This window comes from Dreissena polymorpha, chromosome 1 (genome assembly GCF_020536995.1).
Source record: "Dreissena polymorpha isolate Duluth1 chromosome 1, UMN_Dpol_1.0, whole genome shotgun sequence".
Classification (NCBI taxonomy): Eukaryota; Metazoa; Mollusca; class Bivalvia; order Myida; family Dreissenidae; genus Dreissena; species Dreissena polymorpha.
This window is the reverse complement of record NC_068355.1, coordinates 113439940-113455093: the sequence shown is the minus strand read 5'-3', so window position 1 is coordinate 113455093 and position 15154 is coordinate 113439940. Positions and strand designations below refer to the sequence as shown.

At 35.8% G+C, this 15154-nt stretch overlaps 1 protein-coding gene and 1 long non-coding RNA gene across 10 annotated transcripts in view; both read left to right on the top strand.

Annotated features, from left to right (window-relative positions):
• Nucleotides 1-15154, top strand: part of LOC127845174 (uncharacterized) — a 30654-nt gene that overhangs the window by 9472 nt on the left and 6028 nt on the right. For 4 of the 9 annotated variants that reach the window (XM_052375938.1, XM_052375933.1, XM_052375972.1 and 1 more), the window contains 7 exons: nt 1308-1445; nt 1978-2237; nt 3915-4037; nt 11786-12130; nt 13172-13270; nt 14347-14445; nt 14638-14736. In XM_052375938.1, the coding sequence (XP_052231898.1) occupies nt 1308-1445; nt 1978-2237; nt 3915-4037; nt 11786-12130; nt 13172-13270; nt 14347-14445; nt 14638-14736 (1163 nt within the window). The remainder of the gene's footprint in view (nt 1-1307; nt 1446-1977; nt 2238-3914; nt 4038-11785; nt 12131-13171; nt 13271-14346; nt 14446-14637; nt 14737-15154) is intronic. The other 5 variants (XM_052375950.1, XM_052375945.1, XM_052375983.1 and 2 more) reach the window with 5 other exon arrangements.
• Nucleotides 6881-7431, top strand: LOC127845564 (uncharacterized). The gene is made up of 2 exons (XR_008033259.1): nt 6881-7119; nt 7282-7431. It is a non-coding gene; the product is annotated as an uncharacterized LOC127845564 (long non-coding RNA).

Sequence of the window (15154 nt, the reverse complement as noted above, 5' to 3'; positions counted from 1 at the left end):
TCGCCAGAGATTTGGGAAATATTGGTTTAATGGTAAATGTGAACCATACGAATCTCATGAGCACTTGCTTTTTTTGTCAGCATGAAATTGACAAATAAGCTTTGCTCTTCCGTTAAGAAATCCTTGTTTATACAGAGAAGCATTACTTGTAAGGAAAAAGCAACATTTCTTATGAATGCATCTAATGCATAGTATATAACATTCATGGTCTTTATTCAGTAATTATAGTATTTCTTCTGACGCATTGCCAAAAGTCGGTTCTCTTTGAAGATGATTAAAATGATAATTCAGATGATAATGATGGTTATAATGACGATTATGCTGTGATGATTATTTGTTGTAGATAAATAACAAGAAACGTTTTTATATCCTATCTGAATAAACTTAAGAAAATACAACATTTCGGGCAATAACATGACTGTTTGATGGAAATTACTTAGGGGAGAAACAACTGTTTGTAACTTGAAGTGAGTTGACCTCCAATCCCTTATTTATGGCATGTCAGGAAACTGATCTCTAATCTCACGTAAAGTTTGATTTTATACTGAACTAAGTTTAGGTAGTTCGGCAGATACCAGTCCTTATCATGTGTAGTTTGACTTCAATAATAAACAATTAAGGAAAAATGATGATGAATTTTAATTAATTGGTTTCAAGTTATATTCTGTTGTTTAAATTCTTTATTTTACAATTCCATTTAATCAACTTACTTTTTGAACGTTTTTAAAATGAGATTTTTTAATGTAACATTGTTGGTTGTTTACTAGGTTCTTTATCCTTAACAAATGTCCAGTATTTGCACTGACGGCGCATAAATGTAAGGGCTATGCGTTTTGTTTATTATCTTAAAACTTTTCAAGTGAAATGTTGATTACATTGTCATCATATAGAACATATGGCAGTATTTGCATGCACGATGCGTGGAATATGTTTGTTAGGGCTTCGAGTGTTGGTTGTTTAATAAAAGTTTTACCCCATTCAAAGATGTATGTCATTGTGACAAGCCAGTGTTTGCATGCATGAAACATGTATGCAAGAAGGTCTAAAAACACGCGTGTCAGAAGGGGGGTGGGGGGGGGTCAGAGTTGGGCAATTTTCCATATATGGCTTTTGTAAAACCTTATGAAAACTAAAACGGTCACATTTTTGTCTAACATACTTGAAACTTGCACTCGCTCAGACTCTTTTTCGAATAACGCATTGGCCGAGTTTGAAAATGGTTTGAGTCCATTGAAACATATGAGAACGGTCTAAGTATTTGTACACATGTGTGTGAGATACATTTTCGCGTATACCATTCTATGTAGCGGTCGGAGCGTATGCAGCGAGCGGGGCTACTCACTACCACAATGGTAGGCCACGGATCGACAGGTTCCAGTGCTGGGGGAATGAGTGTCAAGCAACAGAAGAGCGTCTTGGAAGAAATAAAACAGAACAAGTATCAGGCAAGTTTTTGAAACGTCATTTAATACTTTGGGTATGTTTGCGTTTGTAGTGTAAATCCAAAACTGTTATGCTTGTGAATTCAATATAGTGTTATAAATACATGCATTTTAATTCTTGACATTACCGGTATAACTCGTATTTGAACATTTTATGTATTTGAGTAATTTTCTTATCAGACGAATTGGTCTTTATTTTCTGAATTATTTTAACAAACAATTTCACGAGTTTTTAAAACGCTACATATTTGGTGTATACTTAACAATTCACTTGCTGAATATGTTCGAGATATGACAAGTATTTTGAATGTAGGAGTTTTTAATCTGTAAGAATTAAAAGCGAAAAACGAAACGTTTGTTTTGATATTCTTTGGCACTGTCGTCTATGTACAATAAACATGTCAACCCTTCTCAGCTTGTGCCAGATTTCCTTCTTTCTACGCGAATTGTATATTTTGTTTAAGCATATAAGTAAAGATTTTGGAACGTTATTTTGATTTATCAATATGAAACTCTGGTGTTCTTCTCTACGTAGGTGGTCGTCGCCACATCGGTCGCAGAGGAAGGCGTTGATTGGCCGGAATGTGACCGCGTGATCAGCATGTACCCGCCCAAAACTGTCACTGCGCTTGTGCAGATGCGTGGGAGAGCGCGCAAGAAGGACAGCAAGTTCATAGTGCTGTGTACCAGCAGTGCGGAGGAGGGAAAACTGACCGATATCATGGAAAGAGAGAAATACATGATTGAGGCCACTGCTTGGCTTGTTCAGCTGCAGAAAAACGAGGAGTGCAATATGTAAATATGTTTAAGATACGCTTGTATCTTTGTGATAAATGAAGTGTTCTGTTTTATTCTTTGCCGTTTTAGAAATAGGTCGACAAGAAATAAACACTATTTAAATAAACTTTTTAGTTATGAAAAACTATAATTTTATATCTCCACATGAGTGTTTGTTGTTATATATATTAAACATCAACGAATAAATGAGTTTAAATACGTTTTGTTCTAAAAGTTTGAAGTGGTCGTTTGTCGTCAAATAAAATGTAGATTTAATTATTTGATGAAATAGTTGGGGCAGGTTTCAGAGGCTTGCTAGGCCCTTTAATATCTTCATGTTTTATGTTTTTATTCTCCATTTCCATAACATGGCACACAGGTTGCCCCGCGTTCTGTGGTTAGAAACACTTTTCTGAGAAAAAAAACTGAAAAAGCCCTTAGAAGTAGGTTAAACGAACATCGTATAAATATTTGTTATGATGTGTATTGGATTCGTACGGGAATCATGTAGTCAAACTGACTGGAACTTACCAAAAGCACCTAATTCTATGCCTGGTAAAAACTATGGAAAACTGTGGAAAGCTAATTAAATGTGAAAGATTTCGACTAAAAGTTGATTCACAGTTCGAGGGCAGACTTGTGTTTGGGTCAATAATTGTCGAAGGGTATTCAAAACCAATACGAAGGTTGACTTTGATGGAAGTTTATGCGTATTATTGTTGCATGAAATGTAAATGTAAACCAAATCGGTTGTTGGTAAATGCGGTCCGTACAATGACTTAGGAGTATTGAGACATAGTTTCAAAACACTGGCATTGGGTAGATTGCTTTGTCATTATAGTAAACATTTCACTTTTCCGTATGTTTTACACCTTTGTTTCCACAATGAAAGGCCAATTGCCGACTTTAGGATATACAATATGACGAGAACGCATACCAGGTCGTTATCACACCAGCTGAAGTATTTTTTTAAGAGTTCGCTTTTAAATAGCAAAAGCAATGTTTGTATGAAGTTGTAATGAAGAATTTTATTGCAACATAAACTGTAAATTAAACAATTACAGTCAATAAATATTGATTATGACTGCAAAAGCCGAAGTTTAAGGTTTATCTTTACCTGAATACTCGTAACGAAGTGTAATTGTTATAATACAGGGTCATGTATTCAATGTTAAAGCTGTCTGGTTCCCCGAGTGAAACGTACATCAAACGTACCCTGAACGATGGCGGTCTTACACGAGTGAAATTCCTTCAATATTCTGATATTTTGACCATAATAGTCTCTCCCGATTCATTTTTGAAAACAAAACTAACAAAAAACAACAAAGAGAACATACATTTAAAACTGGTTTAATTATTGTAGGGTCAATTAAAAGCTTGTTTAATTTTTTTAAAATTGTATCTAAACGGTAAAAGCAGCCTCGAGTAAAGATAATTCAAGGACAACATGGATATGTATGATAAAATAGTTGTATATTGTGTGAATATGGTTCTAAGCTTATTCTATTGGTCGATGTACTAGATATACACATAAATAACGTTTACTTTATGACAAGAACATTATTGCAAAAACGATACTTTGACAAGGTAATTAATCTAGATGTTAACGTCATGTAACGTTATGCTAGGCGATGTATGGCCATACATGAAACATTGGTTGCCTGGAACCACTAGACTCAACGCGTTTATTTCTAGTGTCGTTCCATTGCCTGCACCTACGTCCCGCATTGTCCCGCGTCTTTCACCTGCATCAACGTATCGAAACCTGATGACTATTCCCACCAGAACAGATAGCGTTCAATTCATGCAAAGTTGTTGGTTAGTAAAAGTCTGCTTAATGTTGCATACTCACACATGTTTTTCGAATGTGCCCAATATAACAACTATTGTGGTCAGTGGTTGTCCAGAGATCGCTTTTGCCTCTATTTTACTATTTATTGGAAACAGTTTGGTGGAAATAAATCAGACGTAATATGCTGGTATTACAGGAACGCGTTGGATCTCTGTGTCACTGCTTCCTTAGTCTACAATCTCTGTGTCATTGCGGCCTTAGTCTACAATCTCTGTGTCACTGCGTCCTTAGTCTACAATCTCTTTGTCACTGCGACCTTAGTCTACAATCTATTTGTCACTGCGTCCTTAGTCTACAATCTCTGTGTCACTGCGTCCTTAGTCTACAATCTCTGTGTCACTGCGTCCTTAGTCTACAATCTCTGTGTCACTGCGTCCTTAGCCTACAATCTTTGTGTCACTGCGTCCTTAGTCTACAATCTCTGTGTCACTGCGGCCTTAGTCTACAATCTTTGTGTCGCTGCGTCCTTAGTCTACAATCTCTGTGTCACTGCGGCCTTAGTCTACAATCTTTGTGTCACTGCGTCCTTAGTCTACAATCTCTGTGTCACTGCGTCCTTAGCCTACAATCTTTGTGTCACTGCGTCCTTAGTCTACATTCTTTGTGTCACTGCGTCCTTAGTCTACACTCTCTGTGTCACTGAGGCCTTAGTCTACAATCTCTGTGTCACTGCATCCTTAGCCAGTCTACAATCTCTTTGTCACTGCGTCCTTAGCCTACAATATCTGTGTCACTGCGTCCTTAGCATACAATCTCCGTGTCACTGCGTCCTTAGTCTACAATCTCTGTGTCACTGCGGCCTTAGTCTACAATCTCTTTAACACTGCGTCCTTACTCTACAATCTCTGTGTCACTTCGTCCTTAGTCTACAATCCTTGTGTCACTGCGTCCTTAGTCTACAATCTTTGTGTCACTGCGGCCTTAGTCTACAATCTCTGTGTCACTGCGTCGTTATTATACAATCTCTGTGTCACTGCGTCCTTAGTCTACAATCTCTGTGTCACTGCGTCCTTAGTCTACAATCTATGTGTCACTGCGTCCTTAGTGTACAATCTCTGTGTCACTGCGTCCTTAGTCTACAATCTTTGTGTCGCTGCGTCCTAAGTCTGCAATCTCTGTGCCACTGCGGCCTTAGTCTACAATATCTGTGTCACTGCGTCCTAAGTCTACAATCTCTTTGTCACTGCGTCCTTAGTCTACAATCTTTGTGTCACTGCGTCCTTAGTCTACAATCTCGGTGTCACTGCGTCCTTAGTCTACAATCTCTGTGTCACTGCGTCCTTAGTCTATAATCTTTGTGTCACTGCGTCCTTAGTCTACAATCTCTGTGTCACTTCGTCCTTAGTCTACAATCTTTTTGTCACTGCGTCCTTAGTCTACAATCTTTGTGTCACTGCGTCCTTAGTCTACAATCTTTGTGTCATTGCGTCCTTAGTCTATAATTGCGTCCTTAGTCTACAATCTCTTTGTCACTGCGTCCTTAGCCTACAATCTGTGTCACTGCGTCCTTAGTCTACAATCTCTATGTCACTGCGTCCTTAGTCTGCAATCTCTGTGTCATTGCGGCCTTAGTCTACAATCTCTGTTTCATTGCGTCCTTAGTCTACAATCTCCTTGTCACTGCGTCCTTAGTCTAAAATCTCTTTGTAATTGCGTCCTTAGTCTTCAATCTCTGTGTCCCTGCGTTCTTAGTCTACAATCTTTGTGGCACTGCGTCCTTAGTCTACAATCTCTGTGTCACTGAGGCCTTAGTCTACAATATCTGTGTCATTGCGTCCTTAGTCTACAATCTCTTTGTCACTGCGACCTTAGTCTACAATATCTGTGTCATTGCGTCCTTAGTCTACAATCTCTTTTTCACTGCGACCTTAGTCTACAATATCTATGTCATTGCGTCCTTAGTCTACAATCTCTTTGTCACTGCGACCTTAGTCTATAATATCTGTGTCATTGCGTCCTTAGTCTACAATCTCTTTTTCACTGCGACCTTAGTCTACAATCTTTGTGTCACTGCGTCCTTAGTCTACAATCTCTGTGTCACTGAGGCCTAAGTCTACAATCTTTGTGTCATTGCGTCCTTAGTCTACAATCTTTGTGTCACTGCGTCCTTAGTCTACAATCTCTGTGTCACTGAGGCCTTAGTCTACAATCTCTGTGCCATTGCGGCTTTAGTCTACAATCTCTGTGTCATTGCTTCCTTAGTCTACAATCTCTTTGTCACTGCGACCTTAGTCTACAATATCTGTGTCATTGCGTCCTTAGTCTACAAACCTTTCACTGCGACCTTAGTCTACAATATCTGTGTCATTGCGTCCTTAGTCTACAATCTCTTTGTCACTGCGACCTTATTCTACAATCTCTGTGTCACTGCGTCCTTAGTCTACAATCATTGTGTCACTGCGTCCTTAGTCTCCAATTTACGGAACACACGGCGCTCTACTTCTCCCTTTGTAATCGTAGTTCAAAATAGCAAGCGTCAAATATTAGCATAACGTTTGTCATTTATTTCTCACATCCATGCGTCCCTATTTTTGGTCATACTCTATTTATGAATTATTAACTGAATAAAAAACTAAAACACCGTCCAATAAAGCATATCAGGGTTTCGAATTGACATTATGGTTTATGAGGTTAACATGTTTCAAAGTACATTTTATTTTACCACGCATTTTATTTTAGTGTATCGACCGAATAAACGTTGAATAATTTCATCTTTAGACATACTCATATCCGCTCCATATGCCAAACAATTATCACCAGGTCATTAGAAAAGTAATTTGGGCCCGGATGTTTTCAACTTTCATTAACCAGGTTTTCCGAAGGAAATAACTGGTTATTAGATTGGCGAATGCGGGCGGGCTGGCTGGCTGGCTGGCTAGCGGGCTGGCTGGCGGGCTGGCGGAATAAGCTTGTCCGGGCCATAACTATGTCGTTCATTGTCAGATTTTAAAATCATTTGGCACATTTGTTCACCATCATTGGACGGTGTGTCGCGCGAAATAATTACGTCGATATCTCCAAGGTCAAGGTCACACTTTGAGTTCAAAGGTCAAAAATGGCCATAAATGAGCTTGTCCGAGCCATAACTATGTCGTTCATCGTCAGATTTTAAAATCATTTGGCACATTTGTTCACCATCATTGGACGGTGTGTCGCGTGAAATAATTACGTCGATATCTCCAAGGTCAAGGTCACACTTTGAGTTCAAAGGTCAAAAATGGCCATAAATGAGCTTGTCCTGGCCATAACTATGTCATTCATTGTGAGATTTTAAAATCATTTGGCACATTTGTTCACCATCATGGGACGGTGTGTCCCACGAAAGAATCACGTCAATATCTTCAATGTCAAGGTCGCCACGACTAAAAATAGATTAAAAAAAAAAAAACTTACAAAGGGGGTTATTTTTTTTTGGTCATTTCAAAAGTTCAGTTTGAGTTTTCTCCCTTTATCAGATTTTTTTTTCACAATGAAAACCTGGTTTTGTGACAATTTTGTCCCTTGTTGATAATTTTACAAGGTGATTAGGTTTTATATGTTGTTGTTTTTTTTCAACATATTTCGCATTATTTCTAAAGTCGGGCAATGTAGTTCGATTCGACGAATATTAATTCATCCAAAAATGTACAGAAACATGCATTCTCAACCCATTTAAAAACGCGACCCGCTTTATAAGTTGTGGCACGGTGGAGTTTTAACAGCATTTCGATGAGTTTTTCCTGTGTGACGAGAAAATTTACACCCAATTTAATCGCTAACGGCATCAAACGATTGCGTTCAACATACATAAGATGCTGCATCCACACAAATATTGGCGTCTTGCCGACGTAGTAGATAATTTTGCATTTTTCCAAAATAGATGGAGCCAATGCTTAGTAGATGAAGCTAATTATACGAGGTGGCACCAATGCAGGATGTTATCAATTAACAGTCGTATCGCAATGACATTATCACATGACGTACATTTGATAGATAATGTTATTTGTTATATTGAATTTATTTTTTAACGTACATACCAAGGCCCAAATCTTTACAATACATAAACAGATTCTATAATAAATAAGATGTGCTTTTTATACCCAGGTAGGGTGTTATATTGCCGTTAAACTGTCTGTCAGTCAGTCTGTCCGTCCGTCCGAAAACTTTAACATTGCCCATAACTTTCGCAATATTGAAGATAGCAACTTGATATTTGGCATGCATGTGTATCTCATGGAGTTGCACATTTTGATTGGTGAAATGTCAAGGTCAATGTCATCCTTCAAGGTCAAAGGTCCAATATATGGCTTCAAAGCAGCGCAGTAGTGGGCATTGTTAAAGCGAGATTATACGATTTTTTTATTGTGTTAAATTGTAATATATTGATAAAATATGTTACAATAACACAAAATTGGCAAGAAAAATTATACATTAAATACGAATTTCATAAAATGCAGCAAAGACAAATTAGCGCCCCAAGCCGATTGTGACGAACATGTTTTCCTACAATAACCGAAGCATTCGTCTTTTTATTAGGACCAGAGTTAGTGTTTGTGTGTCGTATGAATATATATCGTTGCAGGAATTTCAAATGAACCGTTAAACTAAGTTTAGATTCACATCGTACATGCATGATATACATGCTGGCGAATTCGACTGTACAGCCTTTTTCGATTTCAGAATTAAATATCTGGCTTATTTCGCATTTTTCGACACATGTTCTTCTGAACTTCTATTTTAATTTATATTGAAATATATATAATAAGTTTTTACACATTTTATATAAATTCATTAATATTTGACAAAATCGTATAATCCCACTTTAAAATATATAAGTGATTAACTCAATTAAGAAGTCACCAACATAAATAAAACATATTGTACGATATATACCAAAAACTTGTGATACTCAATAAAGCCAATAACTTAATGTTCAATATTATCATTATAATTCATCGACAGCAATATTTGTATACAGTTTATTAAATCACGAAATAAGTATAAGATAATAAATCTTCTTGATACGATGATTTGTGGCCCTTTCTTAAAATGCCAAGGTCAACGAATTTTAATTAGCCTCATATATTTAGTTTAACCCACTATTCATTCCAAATAAATAAAGATAGCTCGGTATTTTTCCGTTAACTTTTTTTGTATAATACATGTTAAATGTTTTTATCTTACCAAGACGAACGTTTAAATCCATCAAGATATTATTAGAAAACTACTTTTTCAAATTTAAAACGCACGCGATTCAAATTTGCTGAAGTAGTCAACCTACAAAAAATAATGTAAGTCCTGTAAACATAATAGAAACCAATACATAAAAAGTTCCCTTTGACAAAGCTATAAATGTGCATTGGCGCCACGTCCTTATCTGAGCGCCACCTCCTAGGCATTGGCTCCATTTCTTTTTGAAAAATGCTTATTTATCTATTAGATCGGCTAGAAGCCGATGTTTTTGTGCACGTATAAATTTGTACAGATTTAATGCAATCGTTTTAGGTAATGAGCGATTTAATTGGCTGGGAATTTGCTCGTCACACAGGCAAAATACTTAGATTTGCTTTTACGAATGCACCCCTGCCACAACTTATAAAGGTCCTCGCGTTTCGAAATGGGTTGTGATAATATGTTTCTGTATATCTTTGGATGAATTTATACTCACTGAATCGCACTACATTGGCCGATTTTTAAAAATAATGCGAAATATGTTCAACAACCGTATAAAACCTAATCACCTGTAAAATTATCCATTAAATTTCGAAACATCCGGACCTGAGCGCCACCTCGGAAGAAGCATTGGACATTTATTAATGCATCTAAAAAAAGAGGTGGCGCGCGTGATTAACGGCCGTGAGATTGGGGTTGCATTTCGGGCTAGTTGGGTCAAGCTAACTGTTAACATAGAATATGATTTCTACGCAATATGTTTAAGTCTTGAGTCTTTATTTAAATTTGCCAAAATGAACTGGTGAAATGGGGAATTATAATTTCTTGACATGGTCACATTTCTTGTTTTAATTTATAAATTTTCATTAAAGATTACAAGCACTATTTTACCTCTAAAGATCTTAAATTCCCAAGTCTTTGGTCAAAGTATTAGGTGCTTGACAGAAAACGTCTGTTATACTAATAACGCGCAAGAATAGTCAAGGGCGCTGTGTTGTAACAACTCTTGTATATGTTTTATTTCGTTGTGTACATGTATGTATCGTACTGTATTATATAAAGAATTTGTAACTTGCCTTGAATAAAAGACTAGCTTTTTAAAACTAACTTTCTCGACTGATACTTTTCTGCTTGAATTATTCTTGTCAGATATTTGGGACTTTGAAGATTCATGAAATTATCATATAACGCCAAATTCATGACATTTGCCTGTGCCATCTCTAGGTAACTATTGGTTAGAATTCATCGAAACCTTAAAGAAAGCGTCATCACCAAGAGGATGTGTAAATACTGTTTGGGCGGTGGCTTCAATTATTTGTCTCTGTGTTCTAAGAACAATTGTGAAATTCTGTAATTACTATGTTCTTTCTGAATTATTGTCCGATCCAACTCTCTGTAATTATTTTAGGAAATATTTTGACAATTAGACTTGTTATAAAATAAGCACATGAAGGTGTGCATGACGTTCTGCTCCAATGATTTTGCTCAGAATTGTGAACTTTTAAACATCTTTTTATTATGCGGTATGCCGTTCTTTGCCAGCTTGTCCAGTCTAGCGTATGCTACTTGCTAGAATTTCAACTACATTTGCAGATAGGTTCACGAGAAATGTTACATATGACCAGCATGTTCTTCTGTGGGAAACTTGTCGCAGACCTATATACTTTGACATTGCTAACATTAGTTCATAGTGCGTTTTTGTCTGGGCTATATCTCAGCAATGCTGGTCATGTGTCAACTGTAAATTAAAAGGATGAACTATTACAGCCACGATCCAACACTTTAGTTTGATTTATTTTTGCACACTCATGTGTTCTATTATTGTTATTCATTTAATATTTTCCAAGAGCTTTTATTCAATCCAGTATCGCTTAATTTATGTCATGCAATGCAGTGTTAATATTATAAGTTATTACCACGAAAAGTCCGAATGTTTGTGTTTTTTTTGTCTGTTTTGTAATGTATTGCATGCATAAAACAAATATATTTTCCATTCGTGAACGGTTAAATTGATTACGTCAAAATCTCTTATGCAAATATATTGACACTGATTTGAGCTAACCAATAAAATACCTAGATCCCGTACAAAACAGTTAAAATCAACCAAAAACTGTTCCATAATTATGCTCGTTTTAATTGATAGTAGATAGGCATTTGCACGGATCTGTGTGAAATTTGAACGTTGATTTGTAATAATACATTTGGTAGCTTTTGAAGTTCGAAATTGTTCTTTTCTTGTATTTATATAAAGGTGTGAAAAGACTGTATCATCATCATCATCAAAAAAAAAAAATGTGATTTGCAAATGTGTATCAACAGTTTTTCGTTTTTATACAATTTTGTTGTCATGCCACAAGTATGAATTGTTTAGAGTTTGATTGATAAATAAATAACTATGAGTGTATCTTTGGAAATATTCTTATACGTGTATCAAACGTATTTATGAGCTTAATGTTATATTTAAATACTAGCTATGAGCTGATACAGAAAAATACGATTGAAATATTCAGGATCTTTTGTTAAAATTTATTCTTTTTCGTATGATTCTTTTCTTTTTATACAGGCCCATAAGTTCAGGCATAAGTGAAATATCACAGCGACGAGTTGTGGAATTTGTAGAGGAGATACGTTCATCGCGAACATCAAGGCAGAACAAAAGCACCCGACGAACAACGTCAGTTCAGACCACATTCATGAAAGATAGATCATACCAAGATAATACTGAAACCAACCAAAGAGCAACTATCTCGCATCCGACTGGGTCGAAGAGTCAAGGGAAAATTCGAAAAACAGTAATTCAGACCACCTTAGAAGATAGATCATACAAAGAAAACACGGGTATCAACCGAAGAGCAACCATCTCACCTTCGACGTTAATGACAAAGAAAAGATTGAGATTGAAAAAAAGGTGAAGCGTCTTAGCTTTCATGAATTGTCTTTATACAGTCAATTTGAATTTTACAAATCGATGTGTTCTGAAGTATATATTCTGCATACACCAACATGGTGTTATGTCCATTTATAAGCTACTTAAAACAATATCATATTTCGAGAGGCTTCAAATTCATAGTTAAGGAAGCTTACGAGAAGCTTAAATTGATAGTAAAGGAGGCTTACGAGAGGCTTAAATTCATAGTTAAGGAGGCTTAAATTTACAGTTAAGGAGGCTTACGAGAGGCTTATTTATTGTTAAGGAGGCTTACGGGAGGCTTAAATTTATAGTTAAGGAGGCTTACGAGAGGCTTTAATTCATAGTTAAGGAGGGCTAACGTGAGGATTAAATTCATAGTTAAGGAGGCTTACGAGAGGCTTAAATTCATAGTTAAGGAGGCTTACGAGAGGCTTAAATTCATAGTTGAGGGTTGAGGAGGCTTACGAGAGGCTTAAATTCATAGTGAAACATGTAAAAGTAATAATATATAAATACAGGTAGTTTGATCTTTGCGAAGCAGTCATAAGCCAGAACGTATTAGCTGGTCAAATGATGAATCTGATGACGAACAATCAAGAAAGATAGTACGATTTGGAATTCTAATTGTCAGGGTCTGATATTGATAATCTTTTTGGCAACTTCACGCTTTTACCATTTTTTATTCGTTTAAAGGCATGGTCTTCTTGACGAAATTCCAGTTTAGGCAGAACCTATCGTGCTAAATTAGCTTATGCGGACTACACAGGCTTATCTTTTACGACACATGTTTTAAATATGTATCATCAATGTTTAGTATGGAGTTTTTATTCGGGCTGTTATAATTATTTTTTTGAAATCGATAATGATATTATTTTATGATATTGTGTTCCGCTGGCGGTATTTCAAACTGTTCACATTAGTATCGAAATACCATCGTTGTACGCTTTATTGTTTTTACCGTACGACAAGCGTAATACGTTGACATCAAATATATTGTATTTGAAACGTAACATAATGCACATATATTTGATGTTTAAGGCAAAGAAGTCATACGCCCCAACTTATTAGCTGGCCAAGTGATGAATCTGATGACGAACAGCACAGAAAGCGAGCTAGATTGGAATCACCTGGGTTATGGTTTGATAATAATACATTTTTTCATTAATATTAATTATGAAGACGCTTTTTAAACGCTTCAAAATATAACATGCTTTATGGTAAATTAAAATGTTTCAAGTTTGTATTCTTAACTTATTGTATGTTTGTTTGTATTTATTTATTTATATTTATTTTATGATCGCAATTAAACGGGTTCCGACTTTTTTACAAGCCATTTACTATGCGCAACGCATGTACCAGCGTTGACATTTAGTTTGCAACAAGATATTTAGTTGAAATTTATGTTTAGCGATACAAATATTTCTTTGGATAAAGTAAAGGCATTTGTTATGTCAGTATTCTGTTATGTAATTGTTATTTAACACCTAATCGTCGCGTGTAAAAATCTTAAATAAATGATAAATATATAAATAAATGACAAATATATAAATACACTTTTTATACATACTTTTTATTTTTCTACAGAGTTCATTGTACGAAAATAAAATTAATATATGAATTTATATTAATATGAAGTATAAAACGTAAAATATTTATTCATTTGAATGTGATTTTTAGGCAAAAAAGTCATACGCCCCAACTTATTAGTTGGTCAAGTAATGAATCTGATAACGAACAGCACAGAATGCGAGCTAGATTGGAATCACCAGTGTCAGGGTCTAATAATAATATCTTTTAAGTTAATAAGTTAATATTTAGTTTGGTGAGATTTATTCGGCGGTTAGAATGTTAATTGTGAAATCAATTATAGGCATTGTGTTCTGCTGGTAGTATTCAAGACTGAAAACATTAGTATTAGTATTCCCTTTAAAAAAAATTAATCAATCGCTGACATTGATGTGCGATGTACTGATAATTGTATGCAACGAGTATCGATGCCAATCCTTTTTATGTATTTCTGTTCTTCACAACACCACAGGTCACAAGTATAAACATACAGATAAGACAAATTTACAATTTCATGGAAAGTTCTAGCCGTCATAAATGATTTATAAACAAAAACACTACAGTGCACTCGTTTTAGTTGTACCACTGTTAGAAAGTGACCTATACCGATTCTAGAAACATGTTTTTGTATAATTTCCTTTTTTAAGGCGAACGAGTCCTGTTCCACAAGCGGCATATTTAACAGATCACAGGTCACGTGATTGTTCCCAGTCTGTTCGAAAACGAACGACAGGCAAATCAGCAGGGTCGGTTAATCACAACTTTTTGAAGTTTAAAGTTTTATTCGCATCCAGTGTCATAGTCTCTTCATTATGTCATTACCCTACATCATCTCTTTCCATCAATCTTAGTCATCTACGCGCCTATGTTCGTGTTAACCTTGTCCTTAAAACGGATTGCGATTGTATATATGTAGAAGCAAGTCTTTTTTTTCACAGGCGAAGGAGTTTTCTTTCACAATTTGTAGCTGATCCCAGGTCGCGTGATGGTTCGGATCAAACTAGAAAACGAAAAAAAGATGAATCACCAATATCAAGGTGAGTCAATAGAGGCGAGGAGGAGTAGAGGACGCAGGAGTCTTGGCCGAGGCTCCAATATTTGTGTTTGCTTAATTTGTTTTATCTTTAAAATATGATCCGAACTGTATGTTCAGTTCTATAATAAACGAAAATACTGGATATACTTAAGCGTAAATTAACTCAACAGATTGTATCGCTAAGGGAACAAACTCATAAAAACATGTGTTCTATGTATGAGTTGTTGTTGTCGCTAAATGTGACATTTTGATATATTAATACGGCTGAAAAGTGAGCGGCATTTAAGCGATTAATAAAAGTAATAAAGCCAAAAGGGTATCAACGGGTATATATTCAACAATCGATGCTACATGCATATTAAGAGGCAGGAGTCTTTGCCAAGGCTTTGCCAAAAATCGATAATGATATTATTTTATGA